Source organism: Peromyscus eremicus, chromosome 13, assembly GCF_949786415.1.
Source record: "Peromyscus eremicus chromosome 13, PerEre_H2_v1, whole genome shotgun sequence".
In the NCBI taxonomy this organism is placed as follows: domain Eukaryota; kingdom Metazoa; phylum Chordata; class Mammalia; order Rodentia; family Cricetidae; genus Peromyscus; species Peromyscus eremicus.
In genome coordinates this window covers 44,395,074-44,417,921 of record NC_081429.1, presented here as the reverse complement: position 1 = coordinate 44,417,921, position 22,848 = coordinate 44,395,074, and the positions used below count along the sequence as shown (strand labels likewise).

Here is a 22,848-nt window from a genome sequence, read left to right as displayed (position 1 = left end):
ACTATTTCAAACCTCCATGTCTGCCTAGACCTTGCACACTTGTATCTATGTAAATAACCATTTTTACCTTTTTGGATTATTTTCCTAGATATTCCCTCTCATTTTTCTATTTGATTTTTTTTTTATTGCTGAATTAGAGATAAATCAGAAACTCATTTTGTTTGCAAACATTACTGTCTTAACAGTGAGTGCACATGCAAATAGTTGCTTTTTTCTTTAAATTCTTTGCAACCAAGTATACCTCTCTCATAAAAGGCAAGAGCTGTTTGTTGTAATATTTACACTGCTGAAATACTATGGTAATAAATATACATAATAGATACTTAAATATAACTAAGTAAAAATCAATTTTGAATGCTAAAGTCAATCAATTTAATGTAAAGTTTCCTTGTACCGTTTCCCTTCTATGCAAATAGGGAAAGGGGAGCATTCTTTTCGTTAAAACTTGACTCTGAATTTAAGTTTGTTAAAGAAAGAAGAAAGAAAATAGATGGAAGTATACATACCGTGGAGTAAGTATTTCTTTATACTGGAGTTTCTCTAACTTAGCAGGTGCTACTAATGACATGGGAATCACAATGTTGTCTATATCGTAAGAGCTCTCACTTCTTAACCTCCGCCGTGCAGTGTTCTGGAACACAGAATTATTGTACTAATTTACAGTAATGTTTTAGTTATCTGTGGTCAGATGCCTTCATTAGTTATAGAAAAATAATATGTAGTATATCTGTGACATATTTTTTGTAAATTCTTGTTGTCAAATTTGATTATAAAATGCTAAGAAAGCCAATTAAATTAAGAGTGTTTATCTTTTGTAACCTAAGACATCTCTTTTGGAACACATGTAAAGAATATTTTGTGTAGAAACACACACAATTATTTGAAAGCTCCTGAGTGAAGATGGCTGCTACAGATCTTCATGTATGTATGTGCTCCTGGCCCCTGGGCTTCAGACTGCCCATCTAAACCTTCATACCTGTGACCTCTCTACTCCTGGGCAGCAAAAAAAATAAAATAATTTAAGAACACAAATCCCTTATGTCAGTAGCAAAACTGTGTTTAGCTGTAGATGTTAAAGTGTAGAGATAGTCATAAGAGTTGTTGTTGTTGTTGTTGTTGTTGTTGTTATTGTTGTTTTTGAGACAGGGTTTTTCTGTGTTGTTTTGGTGTCTGTCCTGGATCTCACTCTGTAGACCAGGCTGGCCTTGAACTCACAGAGATCCACCTGGCTCTGCTTCCCGAGTACTGGGATTAAAGGTGTGTGCCACCACTGCCCGCCTGAGATGGTCATAAGTTTTTAGCGTAACCAAAGAATAAGGTGCTAGCTTCCAAGTCAAAATGATTTATTTAACCAAATTTACTATTTCCTAATAAGATAGTTCTAAAATTTACTAGTGAATAAGACTGGCATAGATTAACAGAATATTCTGACAGTTTTTTATTAGCTTGTTTTATTCTTAAAAAAATCTATAAAGCTAGTTTAGAATTTATAAATTTAAAAACAACCTACTTGTGAGGATGAATTCTGGGTTCTTGATGTAACATTGGCATTAGAGACAGTAGTAAAATCGCAATGGGATCCTGGTTCTGTACGTTGAAAAGCAAATTCTTCAAATCTAGTTCTTTCTCCTGCTGTGGAAAGAACCCTTCAGAATGTCACATGTTAAAAATGACCACATGTATTAGAATTATTTTCCAAAATAAGTGAGAAGTGGTTGAGCATTAGTTGTTTGTTTTTGTTTGCTTGCTTTTAAAGACATAGTCAGAAAACAAAAGAAAATTATAAAACAAGTATATTCTTGCTACCAAGTATTTCTGGGGCCTCAGTGTTGTCTGCCTGGTTCACTTTGTATGGTTCGTTGAGAAACCTTTTCCATTGTCTTTTCCCTATTCTTGTTTTTTAAGTGTCCCATTCAGGCTGTATTGTCAAGACTGATCTTAAGTTTCTTTTCTTTTTTTTTCTTATCTTTGCCTGTCTTACTTTCTGTGAGATTTCCTTAAGTTGATCATCTGAGTTTTTATTTTTATTGTATTTCATTCATTTTTATTTAATTTTAGTAAATTCTAAAGATTCATGTTTTCTAGTATTCATTTGACATAATATCCTAATCCTGTTTCATGAATGAATTTTCTCATTCATTTCATATAAAATAGTTATGTGTTCCATCAAGTTCTGCTTTTTATTCCTATTTGTAAGTATATTTGTATTTCTGTTTACTTGTTTAGTGCTATTATCTGCATTACTTCAGTATGAATTGTTTAAAAAAAGAATATTTTCTTCATAATGTAAAAAATAATAGGACCAACTCTATATATTTCTTCAGTTGTAAAAAAAATAGTCTTTATTGGTTAGTAGCTTCAAAATTCACGTATTAAAATGGTAATTGCCTTCTAGGTTTCTTTCCTCCCAGAAGAATTCATTTTTCAGGGCGTTGTCTTGTTAGGGACATGCCTAATTTACCAAATTTTTGTAATTATCTACTTAATTTATTTGAAATATATCATTTTATTGATTTTTTTACTATCCCCTTATATCCATTAAATTTGAATCTATCATTCATTTCTATTTAAATAATTAATCTATATTTTATAGTCTATGTTATTAAGAGATTACAATTTTTCCCATGTATTGACATGTATGTATGAAAGTTCCTTAAAAGTTAAGTGATCTTTGCTTGACTGCTCTTAAGAGACACTTAAGCAAAATCTCTAGATGCATTTGCGAGCTTGTTCATTTTCTACCACAATGTGTGTGATCAGATTGTAGTGATTATAGATCTGTTATTTAAAGTGAAATTTCTAAAGACACTGGAGACAAATGTAGATCCATTGTATAAAATTATAAATCAGTACATTTTGGATATATTTAGTTTCTAATTTACTGAGTATGTCCATGTTATTGAAATATAACATCTGGGAAAGATTTAATTCATGAATATGATATGTGTTAGGACAATGAGCAAGAACCAGATGTGTACAAATTACTTTTTCTTCAAAATATATCATGCTGGTTTTCTTCTTTATCATTAACAACAACTATAGCAACTCGTCTCCTAAGTCCCTACAACAAATCACACTTGATATTATTAGAACATGTCTGTTTTCAACTACCATTTCTTGTTAATCTTACCAATGTTAAGTGGAGAGACTAATAAGGAGAATTAAAAAGAGGCATTGAAGTTCCTCAGTTGAATCCTGACCACTTTCTCACAATCTAAAACATTTAGTAATACTCATAAATTACTATCAGGTAGCCTTACTCTGACTAGTCTGATTCTACTATAACCCAGGAGACTAAATCCAATCCAGCTAACAGGTGGCAGAAGGCAAGGCATCAGAAAACAGGAAAGAAGTCATTGATTGCCATGAAGTGGACAGATACCAGTGAGCAAATTCTGAACTAAGTACATGGCTATACTCATAGGGACATAGGTATTTGAGGTAGGTAGTGAATATTCTGGATTATAAATTCCCACGAGACAAGGGTTCTTTGAAGAATATAATTTTTATTTTCAATATTTAACACTAATGGTCACATCTTCATTTTAACCTACCTAATGCTGTTTCACTCAAGTGTCTCTTTTTTCTTCCCTGTAATAGTTGTGCAGATGACTGTGACCTTATCTGAGGCTTACATATAGGTGAATATCCATTTCTCCACTGATTCAGAGAAGTCCCTTGTACTAAAACAAACGAAAAGAAAGGCTATGTGATGTTTTTGTCCTTTAACAGAGACAGTGAACAGCTAACTTGTCTCTACTTACAATGTTGAAAATTTTAAGGTATTAGTTCAGAATTGCGTGAAATGAAATAAAACTCAATTACCAAGATGGATAGTTCCTAAACTAAAAAGAAATGAAATAGTAGGATTTCTCAAAAATGTTCTCAGGAAATGCTCAATTTCCATTTGTGTTTTACTTATTTATAAGTGGATAAAAAGAAGGGGCTATGCTCTCAATGTTTTCAAAATCAGTGAACATTGGGTCAGATCTGTGAATCTGGATGAATGCCAATTGAAATCCTGAGGTTGATGTCCTTAAATCTAGAAACACTCTTCACCAAGTAAGCATCAACATGTCATAACACATGGACTCTGTAAAAGCAAGAACCTCATTTTACCCAATTGTGACAATGATACCACTGTTACTTAACTTTTGAAACCTGAATTTAAAATAATTTTACGTCATTATCTCTGCCTCAGTTTCAACATATTTATAATAGCAGCTGTCTTGGGGTTATAAGGATTCAATGAAGTATTCCTGAAATAGGTGTCTCCTATGGAAAATTTGTCATAAATGTTACCTTAATCATCGTGAGTGCTGTTTATGTGAACCTCATAGTTCCAAGTATTGGTTTAGTCAGTATCTTGGCTCCTTTTGGGGGAGCAGGGGATAACGGTTTGGAAATGTGGAAAAGAATAGAAAAAATATGTAGACTCAAGTGTCCAACACACTAAGGGAAAATAAAAGGCATACCCTAACTAGCCTAACCACAGTTACCACGAATCCAGTTACAAAATGTCAGAGCACTCTAAAAATGGCAAGCCAGATTTTTTGATACACAGGCTTATGTGTAGATGCACACATTTGCCAGCAAAAACAGAATATAAATCAGAATTTATGAAGCGTTTCTGCAAAACTAATGTCCTAGGGAATTTAGCTGAAGAAATCCAAAGCAGAAGTACAAAGGAAAATGGTTACCACAAAAATTTGATAAATATCATTGTTTTATTAGACCTGCAAGAGAATAAAAATGGCAAAGGAAAAATGATGTGGAGCAAATGGTAGACTGTAGAAGCCAGTACCTGCCTCACCCAGCTAGATTGTTTAGAGAGGTTACCATTCAGATAACAGAATCTCCCTTTCCATAGAGAAATTGGTTTAAGGTAAAGTCCTCATCATGCCCCGCTTTGAAATGTTCTGTGTTGTCCCAACTCCAATCTGAAAACAGTTTTGAGTTCAAATCTCTGCTCTTTTCTCACAAACTGATTATAAGTAATAGTGGTAGAACAGCGCTAGCCATAAAGATCAGTTTCAAATGTAAGTATACAAACTCCTAAAATCTTCATTACCGACACCATCAATAAAACAACAATGTGGAAGTGGAAGGACCATCTTAATAGTTTGTGGAGTGTTCCTGGAGTATAGAATAATAGGACTATAAAACAATAAAGAGAAACAAGTCCTCGAAGCCTCTGCAAAGAATTCTCAGAAATAAAATATACTTGTTCAGATTTTAAAATGATAATTAGTTGAACCATGGAACAAAATAGCCACAGCTAGGAAAATCAAAATTTGGGCTGGAAAAGCTTCCTCAATTGAATGGAGAGAATGAAGAAAAGAAAATGGAATGATAAGAGAGCAAAGTAAATGAAGAAGAGCATTTGAAGAAATAGCCCTGGATTTTTCCTGAATTGCTTGCAATAACTCTTAAGATTTTAAAGAATTCACTTGAATGCCAAACAGCAAGTTTTTTAAAAATATGTTGTGTGTCATAACAGTACACATAGGTAAATATATCCTAAAAGTTGCAAGAAAGAAATTTAAAAGATTACTGTAAACGAATGAAGATTAGTTAATTGGATGTAAGAAAACACTGACTAGGGAAAATAGCAGAATTCTTAAGACATCTGAAACTTTCTTCCATCCAACAAATGGAGAGAAAGATGTTAAATAGGAAATGACAAAGAATAATCTTCACATACCTGGACAGCATAACCAAAGAGGGGAAGCTTACATCAATTGTACACCTTTACGGTCAGTTGGGTATTTTAAGCAAGTCCCATCTAGATCTTCATTGCCTTATAGGTCATAGTGAGGGGAAAGAGGACAAAATAGCTTGTATAAAGGTGCAAGACAAAATGCAAGGTGCAAGCAGGACACAGTCTCTTGTTGGAGTTTAAGGGTCTTCCACTAATTCCCTAAAGTACCTTAAAAGGATACAGGTAACAATTTGTAATCTAAATATCATTGGCTATGATGATCAAAGGAAACTAAAAATTAGACTTTCAGTGTAAATAGGTTACTGTGTTGGACTTAACGTAGACATAAAGAGATTTCAAAACAAGCTTGTAAGATCATATTGGATGAAGCAGCCTGAGCCCTGAGTTTTTGGGTTGTTTATAGGTTATGCTTTTCTTACTCCTTGCAGATATTCACTTTAAAAAAAGTTAAATACGACAACTTTGACATACTCAAATTCAAAAAACAATTGAAACAATACAAAGAATTTCCATATGCCCAATACTCAAATACCCAGATCCCCTTCTGTATGAATACACCTTTCTGACATAATGTTCCCTTACAAAACACACAGTGTTTCTCAAAAGCAAGATCTTTTATATACCAACATAGTTGTCAAGAATCAGAAAATATTACTAGCTAATTTGTAGACTTATTCATATTCACCAGTTATTCCTCTAATCTTTATGGACTCTTAATCATGTGATGTGTTCTTTAGGTCTTCTCTTAAAGTCATATCTTGAGTTCTGCTCCCTTATTCATACCCTATAATACTTTGATAAAGACAGGCCTTTCAGTTGGCTTTTGCTGGCATCTCCTCTTGATTAGATTAATCATGTATTTACTCAACTTTACAGTTGGACTTTACCCTGCTTCTTTGTCTGTAGTCCACATGACTTTGTAAGTATAAAACCTAAGAGGACAGGATGAAGTGCTGTAGTGAGCCAAGGATCTGTCTGCTTACCTCCCACATTTACTCTCAGAAATACCAGGCTATTTGTAGATACTTGGAAGCACCACATTGTATTATGTCTCCACAATATGCATTTATTATCCATTACTTAAAATCTTACATAGTGTAAGCCAACATTGCATGTAATAACGTATCACATAATTGCCAGTGTCTAAATCAGCTGAGCCATAATTGAAATGCAGAGTCTTGGGCCCCATACCAAACTTCTTGAATCAGAATCTGTATTCTAACAGTATTCTTCAGCAATGTTTTTGCAGGTTGAGTTTGAAAAGAATACTCATTTGGAACCTTTCATCTTTGTATAAATTCCAAAATGGCACTTAGCATTTTTATCTTTCTGGAATTCCTCTATTTCTCATCCCCCTTAACATCCATATATATATATATATATATATATATATATATATAGAGAGAGAGAGAGAGAGAGAGAGAGAGAGAGAGTAAATAAAAGAAAATTAAATCTGTTTTATTATATATGTATATAATATATAAAAATATATTTAATTTCCTGTGCTTTACCTTTGACTTTTTCAGCATTTTATAGTCTGCTTAGCACTAAGTACCTTCTCACTGTGGGGCCTACTTTTCTTTTAGACATAGGAAGAATCCTAATGCTTATTTGAGTTGAGAATGGTAGGGAATAAATAGAGGAAAAGAAACTGGTACACAAAAGAATATTGCATTCATTTGCCTAGTAGTGTGGCAACATGAATCTCAAGTACATTCCACTTCATACATTTACAGTTTTCCATTTTATGTAGCATGTGACATATCACTATATTATTGATAAATTCAGTATCAATTCATTGCCTAACATTTATACTGTCTCCTTTCTTTAAGTCAGAAAAACGGTAGACCATGAGAAGAAACATAATCCTTTTCTCTAATGCATCATATATGCTCATTTTTGCATATTGCCTTTCACTGAAACATGTACATTTTATAATCCATACATACCTCAAATATGAAGTCATAATTTAAATTAGAATATAAGTGTGTAGATATTTTTATCTCATACTTTACTAATTATTATTCAGATGTTGCCTAATATTTCTCTGACTATTATTTAGGCATTCTGTAGCTGCAAGGCGTCAGCTGTTGTCACCACCATCATGAAGGACCACTTTAGAATACTGCATTTCTGGGTTTGTAAAAAGAATTTATTAAATCTCAAATCCTATGTCATATGAAAGTACCTGGACATAGCCTATATTTTCTAATACTGCTTCTGTCTTCTTAAGCATGGGTAATTTGCTCCTTGCCCAAGATGTTTTGATTTTTATTATGTAACTTTTACTATGAGAAATGTTAAGACACAGACTATAAAGATGATCTCTTATGAATGTTGCAGCCATCTTTAACATAATCAACTAATGACTAATTTGTTTCATCTCACTCCTGCCAACCTTTATGCTGCAATTTTTAAAAATCTATACTTTTTATTTGTATCATGTCACCATAAATCTCTAAAAAACTGAAAAAGTATAGGTATAGTTAAATGATCACAATGCATTATTAAAAATGACAAAATATTTATTATACAACAAAAGTCCATGTTCATATTTGGATTGTCTACAAAGTGTATTTGATAATAAGCTTTTTTTTTTTTTTAAGCCAGGTGGTGGTGGCTCACACCTTTAATACCAGTACTTGGGAGGCAGAGACAGGTAGATCTCTTGAGTTTGAGGCCAGCCTGGTCTGCAGAGCAAGGTGCCAGAGACAGAGAAACCCTGTATTCAAACTACCCCCACCCTAAAAAAGTTGTTTTTAAGTTTGTATGTATATAACTAATTTCTTCATCAGAATTCCAACAAACTCCTTAAATTGAATATGACTTACATGGCAGTGTTCTTTGTTTCTGTCCTTAGATGAACCTTTAAGGTACTTTTAAAATTGCATATTCTAGTGTATATTTAACCAATTAACATAATTCTATCATATTTAAGTTGTTACTAATCTTACATTATCACAAGTGCTAGGACATTCCTGAATAGACTTTTATATGTAATATTATACTAGGTTTTTGAAAATAATTGGATAATTATACAGTTTGCAGTTCAGTAAATATTCTCAGGAGGTCCAGAAGTAGCAATTTAGTCTTAAAGTCTTCTAAGTGAGTCTTCGTGCCTCCTAAGTAGTCTGTCCCAATTGTCGGTGTTACGTGAAATATTCAAGAATATTGTTTTCGTTGTAGTAATAGAAATTATTTAAAATGTATCATCTTATCAATAGGCAAAATATTTAAACATTCACAAAGTGTCTAACACACAAGTCCTCAATAAATGTTATATTCTTCTTTTCATTATAGTTATTACCAGAGATATCTAGGTTTCTAGTTTTCTTAAGGCATTGTTAACATATATATCTGAAACATATATAAAAATTCATCAGTCTTAAATTTGTTTTAATGTGCTATGTGAGAACAGATTGTAATCAGCCATTATTTAATTCTACTGAGTACAAATACAAGGTGGTTACTCAGATCACAACCTTTGACTCAGACTGCTCTCTAGCCCTACCTCACTGTGATTTGCCTATTCAAGAATAACAATACCTGCCTTCTGTTTAAAGTACCTTCTGATACTGTTGATATAAGACTACATCAAGCATTTGTTCTTGTCATTGGTTTAAAGATTTGTATGTATGAGTGTTTTATCTGCATAAATGTATGTGTATCATCTGCATATCTGGTACCTGCAGAAGTCAGAAGAGGGCATAAGATTCCTCTGGAATTAGAGTTGCAAATGGTTCTGAGCAACCACGTGGGTGCTGGGAACTGCATCCAGGTCCTCTGCAAGAGCATGTACTCCTAACTGCTGAGCCATCACTATAGTCTCTTGTCATTGATACTTATTCACTAAAGCCTCCTTTCTATACTATAAAAATACACCGTAAGTACCTGTCTCTCTCTGAGCCTTCCTTTTGTTTTCTGGCTTTTGTTCAGTATCATCACACGTTATTATAACTATAAAGCATTTTGATACATGACAGCTCCTTTTGAAATTTTTAAAATTATATTTGCTATCTTTCAACATTTTCTCTGAGATAAACATCAGGATAATTTTGTTCAAAGAGAATATTTCAGCCAGGCTTGGTGGCATACACCAAGAACCCCAGGATTTAAGAAGCTGAGATAAGGGGACCCAAGTTAAGGACAGCAGAGCTGTCTTAACTGTGTTCCACTTTGTCCTGGGATAACTATTGTAGCCCAGGCTTCCCTAATTCTGGCAATCCTCTTGTCAGCCTCCTGAGTGCTGGGATTTTAGAAAAGAGTGTAGTGGTGCATGCCTTTAGTTGCAGCACTTGGGAGACGGAGGAAGGCAGATCTCTGAATTCAAGGCTAGCCTGGTCTAATGAGTGCTCCAGGACAGCCAGAGCAAACAGAGAAATCTTGTCTCTGAAAACAACAGCAACACCCTTTCCTGATCCTAATTAAAATTCTCTGTATACAGCAATATAAAACAGACATCTTAAGTTTCAAAGTGTCTTCTGACAAGAGCAGTTTTTTCTCTTCATAAAGGAACACCTTTCATGCTTTGTTCCTTTAAAACTGTAATTTATTAAAGTTTTCCAATGTAAATCCTACTTAAGAGACATTGCCGTCTGTCTTGAATGAAGACTTTGTTACTTTATATATTCTGTCTAATTACTACTGCACTTTATAAAAGTTGGTGGGTTTTTTAAATCAGTTTTCTCCCTCTGCCTTGAAGTGCTCTTAACTGAATTCAGGGCCTTTGAACACTGAACAATACATAATCCCCCTCCTCAGGCCTAAAATGGCTGGGGTTTATAATAAAAACCACTTAACATATATTTATTTTACTCTGGAGTTTTGCAGGTAGATATTTTTGCCTGGAAATAATTTGTTTGACTTCTTTTGATACTAAATTACAGCTTTGCAGACAATCAGAAATGCTGATTTTTTTTTCATTTCATATTGCTTCTAAACATAGACAATGTCTTCATTCCTTTTCAGAGAACTCATAAACAGTTCATTATAATTTCTTTGAGGTTTTATTATATAAACTTTATTTTTTTTACTTAAAATTATAGAAGCCAACTCCAATTTATTGTGATCTATGTTATTAAATAGGTATAATTTCTTTACTCAGAAAAAGTAACAATGCTGTATATTCTAATGGTTACCAGCTTTCTTGATCATTTCATGATTATACTCTTTGTAAGTATACACAAAAATCTATGCTTTCTATGGTTTCTGGTATGTCTCTATATGTGGTTGAGCTACATTTTTCAACACTACCAGTTCCTTTTATGTTTTCTCCTCTTCAGTACTCTTGATGAACTATGGGATATTTCAAGATCACCAAGTCTGCTATAACTCCAACTTACATTGCATTAAATATCCACACTAATAAAACAAATTGGTATCTGTAGTTTTACCATATTAATAATACTGTTTTCTACTTATCAATACTTCATAACTTCCAAGAGGTATCAGACGTTGCATCCTAGGATTGTTCCTATGTTCGTTCATTCATTCTTTCATCCATCTAGTCATTCTCCCTCTCACCCTTTCTTCCCTCTATGTCCCTCACCCATGCTCTTTCACCTTCCATCTTCTCCCTCCTTGTCTCATGTCCTAGAACCAAGGGGCTCAAACAATAAGCAATCCACACCACGTGCTTCAGTGTGTGTGTGTGTGTGTGTGTGTGTGTACATATATGTGTGTGTGTGACTTATGGAAAAAGTGTATTAAAAATTAAGGATTTGCATTTATTATTTTGTTAAATTTTATTTACTTAGAAAGCAAAAAAATAAACGTGGGCAATGTAAAAACGTACAAATGCACAGGATGTGTAAATGTGACACATACCAGATGGTGGCGCTATGATGCAGTCACCTACAAATGGAGTTTCAGCAAGCTCTCCTTTCAAGTCAGTCTTCTTAAATAAGGTCTCAAAATGAAGATGAAGGGGAATCTCTGGAAAAACAAAGGAAAACATTAATTTTCAGGGAACACCACTTTCCATAGCCTAATACTAATTTTGTTTCCTTTTAATAATTAGCACATAAGCTTAGAAAAGTAAAAGTCTAGACAGTAAGAACTTTGAGAAATAGAAGCATCAGAATACTTTTCCAAGAAGGTTGGTGACCATGTTTAGAAAGTTACTAATTTGGTATACTTAATAAACAAGAAGCTAGCATATGAAGAACTCTTAAGATCTTCCTTTAGTATGTAAAAAGAGGAGTCATTATAAATGTAACTTAGATGAATAGACAGACACAAATGCACCTAAAAGATCTTTATGAAAGCATTTAAAAATAATGAAAATGATATGTTTATATGGTTGTTACACAGGGAAACACTGCTAAGAGCAGAATACATGAGAACACCAAGTTTCACATTCTTTGACATGAATATGAGTGAAGCTACTTGTATAAAGACTAAAATTCATTGAGAAGCCGTCTTCCTTCAGATAGATAAATGCAATTGAAAATATTGACATATTTTATGCTCAAAAATGAGCCAAGTTACAAGCAAGATGTTCTTTATATTTAATTACATTAATTTATTGTGTTCAAGGGTGGTGGGTTTGTACAAGTGCCACACGTAGGCGTGTGTAAGTCAGAGACAACTCATGGAAATTGGGGTTTTCCTTCTGCCATATGGGTCCTTGGGATTGAACAGGTTCTCAGCGTGTGGTAAGTGCCTTTTACCTGGTTATTAAGCCAACCTACTAGGCCAAACTTCATATTTACTAAGCCAACCTACTAGGCCAAACTTCATATTTACTAAGGATTTTTTTCAGTCATAAATATGAAACCTGGGCCAATGAGATAGCTTAGCGGATAAGGCGCTCTCACCAAGCATGACCACATGGTGGGAGGACAGAACTGACTCCAGAGAATTGATCTCTGACCTACCTATACACACACACACACACACACTCAAAATGAATACAAGTTTTATAGATGTAAAAACAAGTCATTTTTAAAAGCATGGATAACAGACACTTAAACTTTTCCTGAGAAACATTTTTATAGAGACTTTTTTTGACCTGTTGAACGTTTTGCCAGCAATAGGCAAAATTATTCATGAACATGTATATCAGGATAGACTAAAGAGGTTCTTTGGATCAGGCTAGCCTCAAACAGAAATTTGCTTACATCTGTTTCCTTAGTTCTGAGATAAGAGGGGTGTGTCACCTTGGCTGGCTCAAAGGATATATTTAATGGCAAGTCCATGTGTAAATAGAAAAAATATACTTTAAAAAAAAAGTCTCAAGTGTCAATATGGAATTTTGCTGCAAAAACATGAAAAAATAAAATGGAAACAAATTAAATACTATGCTTTACAATGATTTTTGCTGGGCGGTGGTGGCGCACGCCTTTAATCCCAGCACTCGGGAGGCAGAGACAGGCGGATCTCTGTGAGTTCGAGGCCAGCCTGGGCTACCAAGTGAGTTCCAGGAAAAGGAACAAAGCTACACAGAGAAACCCTGTCTCGAAAAACCAAAAAAAAAAAAAAAATGCTTTTTAAACTTCAAAATTTTGTTTTCAAGTTGCCTAAATATAACCCTTGTTTCCCTAATACTGTTCTAACAAGAAATCCATCTGTTCTACCATGGTGAGGGCTGGAAACGTGACTTAACTAGAGATGGCCCTTGTTCCTATGTACCTCCCTAAAGTTCCTTTATAGATTTTTAGCAAAGTATTTTATTTATTTCTTATATTTATATGTGTATGGTATTAAAAGTAGAATACAAGTACCATGAGGGATTTATTTATACTTCTAGCACCTATTTAGTATAGAGTAGGTATTGAGATTTCTGTCAAATGCAAGAAGCTTTAGCTTGTAGGTAAAGAAGCTAATCTTATTAGACTAGATGTCTTAGAGTCTAGAGAAGTATATATTGATATAGTCTCAGAGTTATGATTTAGAATGAGGCTTTCAACCTTCAAAGGTACATCAAGAGAGAAGCAAATCAGTTAATAATAAAGAGTAATAGGAATGTGGGTCTGGTGATAAATACCTCAACTCCTGGCTCCATTGTTCATTAGCTAAATGACTGTGGGTGAATAACGTCTCCAAGTTTAATGTGCTCATGTGTGAGATGAAAAGGACAACAGAGTGTACTCTTAGGGGGTTATGAGAATTAAAAATATCCAGTGTGCTTAGTATACATAAATAATTCCAGGGCTACATGGTGAGGCCCCATCTCAACAATCCCCCCACCTCCAAAAATAAAACTCCAAACATTTTTAAGAGCTTGCCTGTACTTAAAGGTTATATTTTATTATAGGAAATATTCCAGTTTTCATGAGGTAGCTTACCTGATGGCAGTGACAGCACAGGGTGAAAAGAGGAATCTAGCTTTGAGACATGCTCTCTTAACAGCTGGGACTTGGAACTCTGTTCCCAGTTGTCCCAACTTAAAGGTGATCCCATGTAAGGCGTCTGTGTTGCATTTAAAAATGCTTCTTTTGAAGGTAACGTCTACAAGAAAAAATGAAAGGTTTCACCTTTTAAAACTTGATCGCGGACTGTTACGCATTATGTACGTGTGACACCAGAACAAAGTCCTGGCTTAAGTAAGTCACCCGGATGTAGAGCGAGAGAAGTGGATGCATTGGCCATGCATCTGGAGAGCTATGGCCAGCCCCTTCTGGGTTTTTCAAAATAAATAGTAGTATCTGATATCCTATTTAAGCCTCCTTAGGCACCTGCATATATTATTACACACATTTTTGTCAAATGTTTTCAGTTAATTTTTTATTGTTTCCATTATAAAAGATTTAATTTTTTAACAAGATGTTTTATTATGTATGAGTGTTTTGCTTGCATTTGTGAGTGTCTGTCTGGTGCCTATGAAGGCCAGAAGAGGATGAGGGATACCCCAAACTGGGGTTGTGTGCTGCCATGTTTCTGCAGGGAATTGAACTCAGGTCCTCTTCAAGAACAAGTCCTCTTAACTGCTGAGCCATCTCCCCAGCCCTATTGAAGGTATTTTAAAATGAAATCAACTGTTATGTATTAAGCATATCCCCACAACTATGCCCAACTTTTTTATTCCGCCAGTGTATTTATACTTTCCTTTGTCTATAGTAGGAGATAGGAATCCAAATATATTGTCCATATGTAATACTAGTTTGAATTTTTTAGTTAATTCTGAAATGTTTATTTGAATGAAACAATGAGTTCAGTTTCATTAATAAATAGAAAACTGGCCAAAGAAGATATTCTTGTTTTGCAACTGATTATAGCAGGAATGACATTAGTTTACAAAATTTCAAGTCGTGTGTGGGGCTGGAGAGATAGCTCAATAGGTAAAGAAAGTCCTTGCCACGCAAGGATGAGAACCTGATTATACCCAGCACCCATGTACTATGTTTACAAAGATATATTCTCGGTTTGCCAAAATAACTTTTAATAGCAAATTGTTTTCTGGGCCTATTGAAATCACCATGTTTTTCCATGGTAAATTTCATTAACATATGTATAAAGGTCAAGTCAACCTTGGATTGTTTTGAAGAGTATTAGTAGGGGTTCATCAGATTTACTTTTTCAAAGACTCAGCAATTGGTTTTGTTGGCATCATATTTGCTTGTTTTATATTTCACTGATCCCTGCCTTACTTTCTTTAGGATTAGTCAAGTACTTTACTATACATTTTCCTCATTAACATGTTCTTTCACTTCCTTATTTCTGTTATTTGTGTGTGATATACAAGGATGTACATGCTTATGTCTATGTGCACTTGTGTGGGCAGGTGCATCCACTGTGTGTACATGTGAAGAGGCCAAAGGTTAATGTCAAGTTGTCTTCCCCTATTTCTCTCCACTTTACTTGTTCATTTTTGAGACAGTGTCTCATTTAACCTGATGCTGGCCAGAAAGATCAAGCTCCTCTTCTCTCTCCTCCAGGCATGTGCCAGCACTCCTGGCTTTCTCTGCGGGTGCCAGGGATCTGAACTTGAGTCTTCATTCTTGGACAGCAAGCACCTAGCTGACTGAGCCCCTCATTCGCTTTCTTGTGGTTTTCTGTGGAGTCTTAGATTCTTACTGACTTTGAGTATATTCTTTTACTTGTCTCATAAAACTCTAGGACATCAAAATACTTTAATCCCATTTTCTCTTTTTCTTGCTATATAACATTTTAGACACATTGTTTTTATATGAAACATTCATACATTATAATTTTAATGGTATTTTTAATAAAATTCTATGTTTACTTTTTCTTTCAATACTTAAGGAAATTTTCATTCTTCTGGCATTCATTGTTTTGCTGAGTAGTTAGCCTATCTCTAGAGTCTAGACCATCAGTGCTCTCATTTCAAGATAATTTATCAGGCTGCTGTTAATATATTCTCTGTCTCATTTGTTTTCTTTTTAAAGCAGGTTCTTCATAATGTGTGACCTTAGTCTCCTTGAGCATCTATAATTAAGTAATGTAGACTTTTTGACTTGTAAATAACAGATTCCAGAGGCAGGAAAGTCTTAAGTGACAGATTCTATGTCTGTTGATGGCCTACATTCTTCATGGATGTATTTTACCTAAATTGTCACATCGCTCTCTGGAATTGACTTAGAAGGTCACTAGTTTCATTCTTGAGGATTCTACCCGTGAACTAACTACTTTCCGAAAGTCCTAGCTCTAAATAATCAATGGAAGGTAAAGTTTGTAACTTTGGGGAAACACATTCTATAGAATTCCACAATGGCTCTCTAGGAAATGTTGTCTTGATTGACCACTTACAAAATACATTAATTCCTTCTTCCAAAGTTTCGACTCACCAAGCAACAACACAAAAATCCAGCATCCCATTATTTAGATGTATATATTTAATATACATTAAGTACAAGTAAGATTCAAGATTCAATTCACCCTACAGCAAATTCCCCTCCATCTGTGAACTCACATTATATACTTCAAAAATAAACAGTAAGAGGGAACAAGACAGATATTCTCATCTACCCACCCAAAAGAAGGAAATACTTGTGCAGAAACAGTCAGCTTCAAAATATGAGAGACAACACCCTAAAAGAATTAAAAGATGAACAGACAATAGACATTTTTATACTTATTGTTGGGAGATTTGAAAAGAAGGGAAGTACCTGTGAGGCTATCAATGACTTGGTCAGTACTATTAACTAAGTGAACATATTTAGCGCTTATTTAAAAGTTCATCCAAAATCAACAAATTTCAACTCCTTTCAAGTGTGGACGGAACATTCACATGCATATCAGTCTTGTGTTGGACCAGAAAACAAATTTCTGTACATTTAAAAGGTCTGAGTGGAGGGCTGGAGGTGTGGCTCTAAGGTTAGGAGCACTTGCTACTCTTTCAGAAGACCTGGCTTTTGTTTATTTCCTAACACTGACTTATGGTGGTTCATAACCATATATAACTGCAGGTTCAGGGATCAGAAACCCTCTTCTGACTTCTGCAGTCATTGAATGCGTGTGGTACACACACACACATGCAGGCCAAACACTCATACAGAAGGTGTTTTTAATCACAAGACAAATTTGAGATAATAATACTGTGATGTTTGGAAATTACTTGTAAATCTAGGATCAAAGAAAACAATCATGAGACATCAGAAAATACAAAGATGCTAGAAAAAGGAAAGGAATTAAGCCTCAAGTAGGCAATATGAGCCATGCTAATGTAACACTCCCATTAGATTGGCCAAAATTAAAGCACTGACCATCTTAGTTAGGCATACATAGGATCAGTAGGACACTCAAGTAGTTATATTTCTGATGGCAATATAAAATACTGTCCAAAGAATGATGACACAAAAAGATGCGCACTAATATATTTGCAGCTTTTATTAATATAGTGCCAGGTCAGCAGCAACCCAAATGACCAACGCAGATAAATTATGATAGTCACACAATGTAAAGTGCTTTATATGATCTCATTCCTCTTTAGTCCCTGTTTCCTTTCATGCCCCTTAAAATCATTTCATTGTAGTTGATCCGAATTTTGTTTTTGATTCTTTTATTACAGAAGACACTAAGATTGAAATACTTGAATCTGTATATGTGCAATTGTCCTCTTCTCATTCCAGTTCTGTTTGTCTGTACTGGAGCCACTGCCAAGTCCATATTACTGTAAGTCCCAGCACCCATTCATTCTCTTCCCTGTCTAAAACGTATACTAAGCCAGTCCTAAGTCTTTGTAGTTAGACATATCAATAAGCTATTGAATTTCAAAAATGACTTGCTAAGTTTTATTTTTATTTTTTTTTTCCGGTTTTTCGAGGCAGGGTTTCTCTGTGTAGTTTTGCGCCTTTCCTGGAACTCACTTGGTAGCCCAGGCTGGCCTCGAACTCACAGAGATCCGCCTGGCTCTGCCTCCCGAGTGCTGGGATTAAAGGCGTGCGCCACCACCGCCCGGCTGCTAAGTTTTATTAAGATTACCTTCAGTTCAAAAGATAAAATGCCTGCTATTTAGGAAGATATTTTACATACTACATAAAAACTTTCATGTTTCTATGAGAGAGTTATATGATCTTAGAAAATTTATAATCTCCTTTTGAGGCTATACCTTGCTTTTTAAAAATAGTAATTTAAAAGGTTCTTATATGGTAAATGATTCTAGTTCTAATAATTTGTTGATATGATTATACTTCCTATAGAATTCACATCATAATCATCATAATTTCATGTCACTCCTAAACCCAGAGTAATTGTTCCTTCAAACTGCCATTGTCATCTAGCACCTAAAGCAATTCGTTTCAATGGTGGTTGTCCATCTCATCCATTGTAGGCCAGATGTTGTTTTGAAAACTTTGTTTTCTCTTTAGAAGCTTTATGATTACTTATATTCATACTTATATAATTTATAATCTCATGAGAATCTATTCAGGTATGGGTTATTCCCTTATTTTAGTTGATGGACTTGTTCAAACTAAATGTGTGCTTTTCTTCTCAGGTATCAGAAATATAAGTTTGTGTTCTAGGAAATCCCTTTAGCCTTATATTCCAGTCCTTACAAAGGCAGACTAATTCCAACACTCTATTTTTAATTTCTAAAGACCCAATTTTGTTTTATGGTTGTTATAACAGTCTGTTCTGGAAGTTATCCTATCTCTATCAAGCTCAGCTTTAGTCTCTTGGTCTCTTTCTTTCCTTTCTCCAGAATCTTCTATCACCTCATTTCTCATTTTCATTCTATTTTTTCCAAGAAACAGTATTCATTAACATTTACATTTCATCTTTTTCCTAACTGAATGTAAGCGCCATGAAGGTTGGAACCCTTATATCTTCTTTCCTATAGTATCTCCAGTGTCTAAGAACTGTGTGGCACACAGTAGGTAATGTTTCTTAGTAGAAGACAGGAGAAGGAAGAGACGAAGGACATATCAAGTGCATTATTATAAAAGCTAAATATTCCAGTGATATACATGAAAGCCTGTTTTCCCAATAGAAGTCCTTCCTGAATGACATTTGTTATGTACTTAAAGGAGATGTTAACTATACCATCTTTAACCTACTGGAAGTTTGCACTTTGTAAGGCTCATTCATATTAATCAGACTGGTGCTCTTCTATTATCAAAGGGAGAATGGAAATGTGTTAGTCCTGCAGATTTCTCCAAAACAAGAAATACTGGGCAGATAATAGTAAAAATAAATCAACAAAGAAGTATGAGAAGAAAATGTAGCATTTTATTTGGCAAATATGATAGAGAATGCCATTCCTCACTGGCTTAAAAGAACTAACACATAACACAAAGAAAGAGTATAGGGAAAACAAACCAAGAACCACACAAGGTTGCAAATACCATAGACTGTTTGTGTTCTGAAGAAGATATAACATTTTTTCATTCACAACACAGTAGAGTTTATTCAGTTGTAAGTCAGATGCATGAAGAAGAGAATCAGATTTGGTTCATGTTCTACCATATCCTAATTCTTGATGTTAGTATACTATTATCAGCACATGTCTGAAACATTTTACAAAATGAATTCATTGGTATCATAACTGAGAGTAACTTTTTTCCATCTCTTCCCTTCTAAAACTTTCCTATATCATATCAAATCAATTAAGACTAGTCATTCATTGTACAAAATGTCTCTTTGTATCAAGTCTTTTTCCTTCCAATTCAGTCTTTATTACATTACATTTGATATATTCTAATAGTTACTTGTTTTGCTAGTCTCTCCTTATGGCAAACTGGCCTTTTCAAAGGCACCATAGTAATTGTTCAAAAATAGTGCTTCTGACATTTGACTTCCCCCCAAACAAAGCTCATTACTGATTCCCCTACTGATTACTCTAATTCATTGAATCCTATCATCATTCATACTTGACGAAGACTTACATGGCAGACATTGAGCTCTGTGTGTGTGTGTGTGTGTGTGTGTGTGTGTGTGTGTGTGTGTGTGTGTATAACTTAATGTTACTCAGTCTCAACATGATCCAGTAAGGTAGTCATACTATTTTTACTATTTTGCTCTTTGATTTCCCAAATGGGGTTACCTGTGTGTTCCAAAGCAGACCTCATTTGAAAAGTTGCTTAATGGAAATGGACTGAAATGGGCTCAATTTCCTCCCATTCATACCACTGTACCTTTTTGCTACAACTCTTTCTATAAAAAGACTTCTATTTCTATGAGGTTAGAGAGATGGCTTAGTACTTTCTGCTCTTCCCGAAGACCTGATTTTGGCTCCAGCACCCATGTGAGATGACTTAGAAGCACGTGTAACTGCAGGTCTTAACTATCTTACAGGCATCTGCACTCATGCACTCCCACCTACCTAGTTAAATAAAAATAAGTCTAAAAATCTTCTTGGAAAGCTGTGTTTCTCCAGCTTCTTGAATCTGGGATGCTTTTTCCTACAGAATACAGTGGAAATGGTATTTGTGGTTTGTATCTTCTTTCTTGTCATCTTAGGGAGATTGTTCTTAGGTGACATGAAAGGAAGTCATTTTAACTTGTGGAACAGAAGTCACAGGTGAATGGAACTGAAGCAGCCAACTGTCTCTACTACCTGACAGAGGAATGCGTGAGGCTAGCTTCCTACAGTGTGGCACAACAGTACCACAGTAAGAAAAAGAGCAGGGCTCGAGGTGGAGCTCAGTGGCAGAGTGTTTGCTTGGCAGGAGGCAAGCCTTGGGTTCCATCTCCAGTGCTGACAAAACATGCAACTGGGATTACAGTCCAGTGTGTTTTCCAAAACATACGTGAAATGACCAAAATGTGCACTCCCACATACATACACATATATGAACATTTAAAGCTAGATTCATGTATGAGAGAGAAGATGCAATATTTGGCATTCTGTTGTAAGCTATAGTGAGCATTTTACCTTTCCCAGTATTACAGAGAACTCCCTTTGTCAGGAGTTGGGTAGGGTGGCTCCCTGTTACCTGAGGCTGAAATGCCAACTGTGTAGGACAGAAGGTTGAATGGCAACTGGCAGGAAAGAATATCAAGAAGGATCTCAAGTATATTATGGTCAGATAATCATTTTATTTACTAATTATTAGTGGAATATTACCTTAAGGAATGTTATTAACCACACTTACATAGTAAGAATTATAGTATTTTTATGGAGAACGTTTTTACGTGTCATCCATGCTTGCCAATGAATTTTTCTGAATCTAAAAATAAGTCTATACTGCAGACATTTCAGATAACAACTGCTGACCTGATCTCCCAGCTGATAGGAAGAAACAACCAAAAGAAACTTATGGAAGATCAGCTCAGATGGTATACTCAAGCTGGTGAAAGGACTGTTCAAATAGCAATAACACTTCCAATTTTATACTGATATTCCTTTGAATACATGCATTCCTTAATTCTATCTTGGGCCTTAGTTACTCCAAATAAAATGGATATTACATATGAAATAAATGTAGAATAAACACAGAGAAGTTAAGATAAAATTATCATATGTCAGGTACTATCTTAATTATGTCTGAGTAAATACCTCTTGTCTGTATGTACATGCATTCAGGAACCCACAGAAGCCAAAAGAGGGCATTGGATCTCTGGATCTGGAGTTAGATTCTTACTGTTAAAGGCAGTTGTGATGTACCGTGTGGGTGCTGGAAACTAAACACAGGTTCTCTACAACAGCAGTAAGTGTTCTTCATAGCTGAACCATCTCACACATAGTAATTAATCTCTTAATAAATTTAGCAGTTGTGATTTTTTTGAGAATTATAAAAAGAGTAGCTAAAAATGCAAATATTCATTCTAATTATAATAATTTGTTTAGGTTGCAGACTTTTTTTCTTTTTTCCCCTTTTATTGAAAATACATTCTTTTCTCATACAATATATCCTGGTTATAGTCTCCGTGCCCCCCCCCCCCCATCCTCCCAATTTCACCTCACCACTCCTCCCATCTGGATCCACTCCCTTTCAGTCTCTCATTAGAAAAGAACAGGCTTCTAAGAGATAACAAAATAAAATACAATAAGATAAAGCAAAAACTATCACATCAAGTTAGACAAGGCAAACCAACAGAAGGAAAAGAGCCCAAGAGAAGGAACAAGAATCAGAGACCTCATTCCCACACCCAGGAGTCCTCCGCCCCCCAATACTATACTGAAAGCTATAATATATGTGCATAGGACCTGGTGCAATCCTTAGACTTCTATGTCTTTTGTCATATTGCTGTAGGAGAACAGTTACTACAAGTGCTATCAACAAAATATGTACGGTACATAGTACATAATGAATCCAAAGATCTGACCAAGAGGTTACTCCTAAATTTTTTTTAAAGTGTATTATTAGCATATGTGTGAGGGTGCATGCATGTGCGCACATACATGCATGCACAGACCACCATATACATGTGAAAGTTAGAGGACAACTTTTGGGGGCTGGTTCTCTCTACTGTGAGTTCATTTACACTGCAAGTGTTTTTACCCATTGAGTCATGGGTAAAAGCACTGAAACTCCTGACTGTTTCTAGGATTTTAGGCAGAATGTTCAGAGTACCGAATGGTTTCTTGAAATAGGAATGACATTAGTATGAAGATTAACTCCAGAGAACCAAAGTTAAAACTGTGTCCTTAGTGTCAGGACCTCAAATATAAGAGCCTTTATTGGGACTTCAGAGAAGTACCACATAGAGAGCTCACTCATATTCCCAGGACTAGGGAGGCAGATGCAAGACTTTGCAACTTTAAAAAATAAAGAGCCAAT

General features: G+C 34.9%; 1 protein-coding gene across 7 annotated transcripts in view; it reads right to left on the bottom strand.

The window, feature by feature from the left end:
* The window catches only part of Kansl1l (KAT8 regulatory NSL complex subunit 1 like), a 91,908-nt gene that overhangs the window by 5,904 nt on the left and 63,156 nt on the right, over positions 1-22,848 (bottom strand). For 4 of the 7 annotated variants that reach the window (XM_059278764.1, XM_059278767.1, XM_059278766.1 and 1 more), the window contains exons 7-11: positions 14,011-14,173; positions 11,549-11,656; positions 3,555-3,683; positions 1,511-1,632; positions 507-631 (exon numbers count right to left, since the gene is read on the bottom strand). In XM_059278764.1, the coding sequence (XP_059134747.1) occupies positions 507-631; positions 1,511-1,632; positions 3,555-3,683; positions 11,549-11,656; positions 14,011-14,173 (647 nt within the window). The remainder of the gene's footprint in view (positions 1-506; positions 632-1,510; positions 1,633-3,554; positions 3,684-11,548; positions 11,657-14,010; positions 14,174-22,848) is intronic. The other 3 variants (XM_059278768.1, XM_059278769.1, XM_059278770.1) reach the window with 3 other exon arrangements.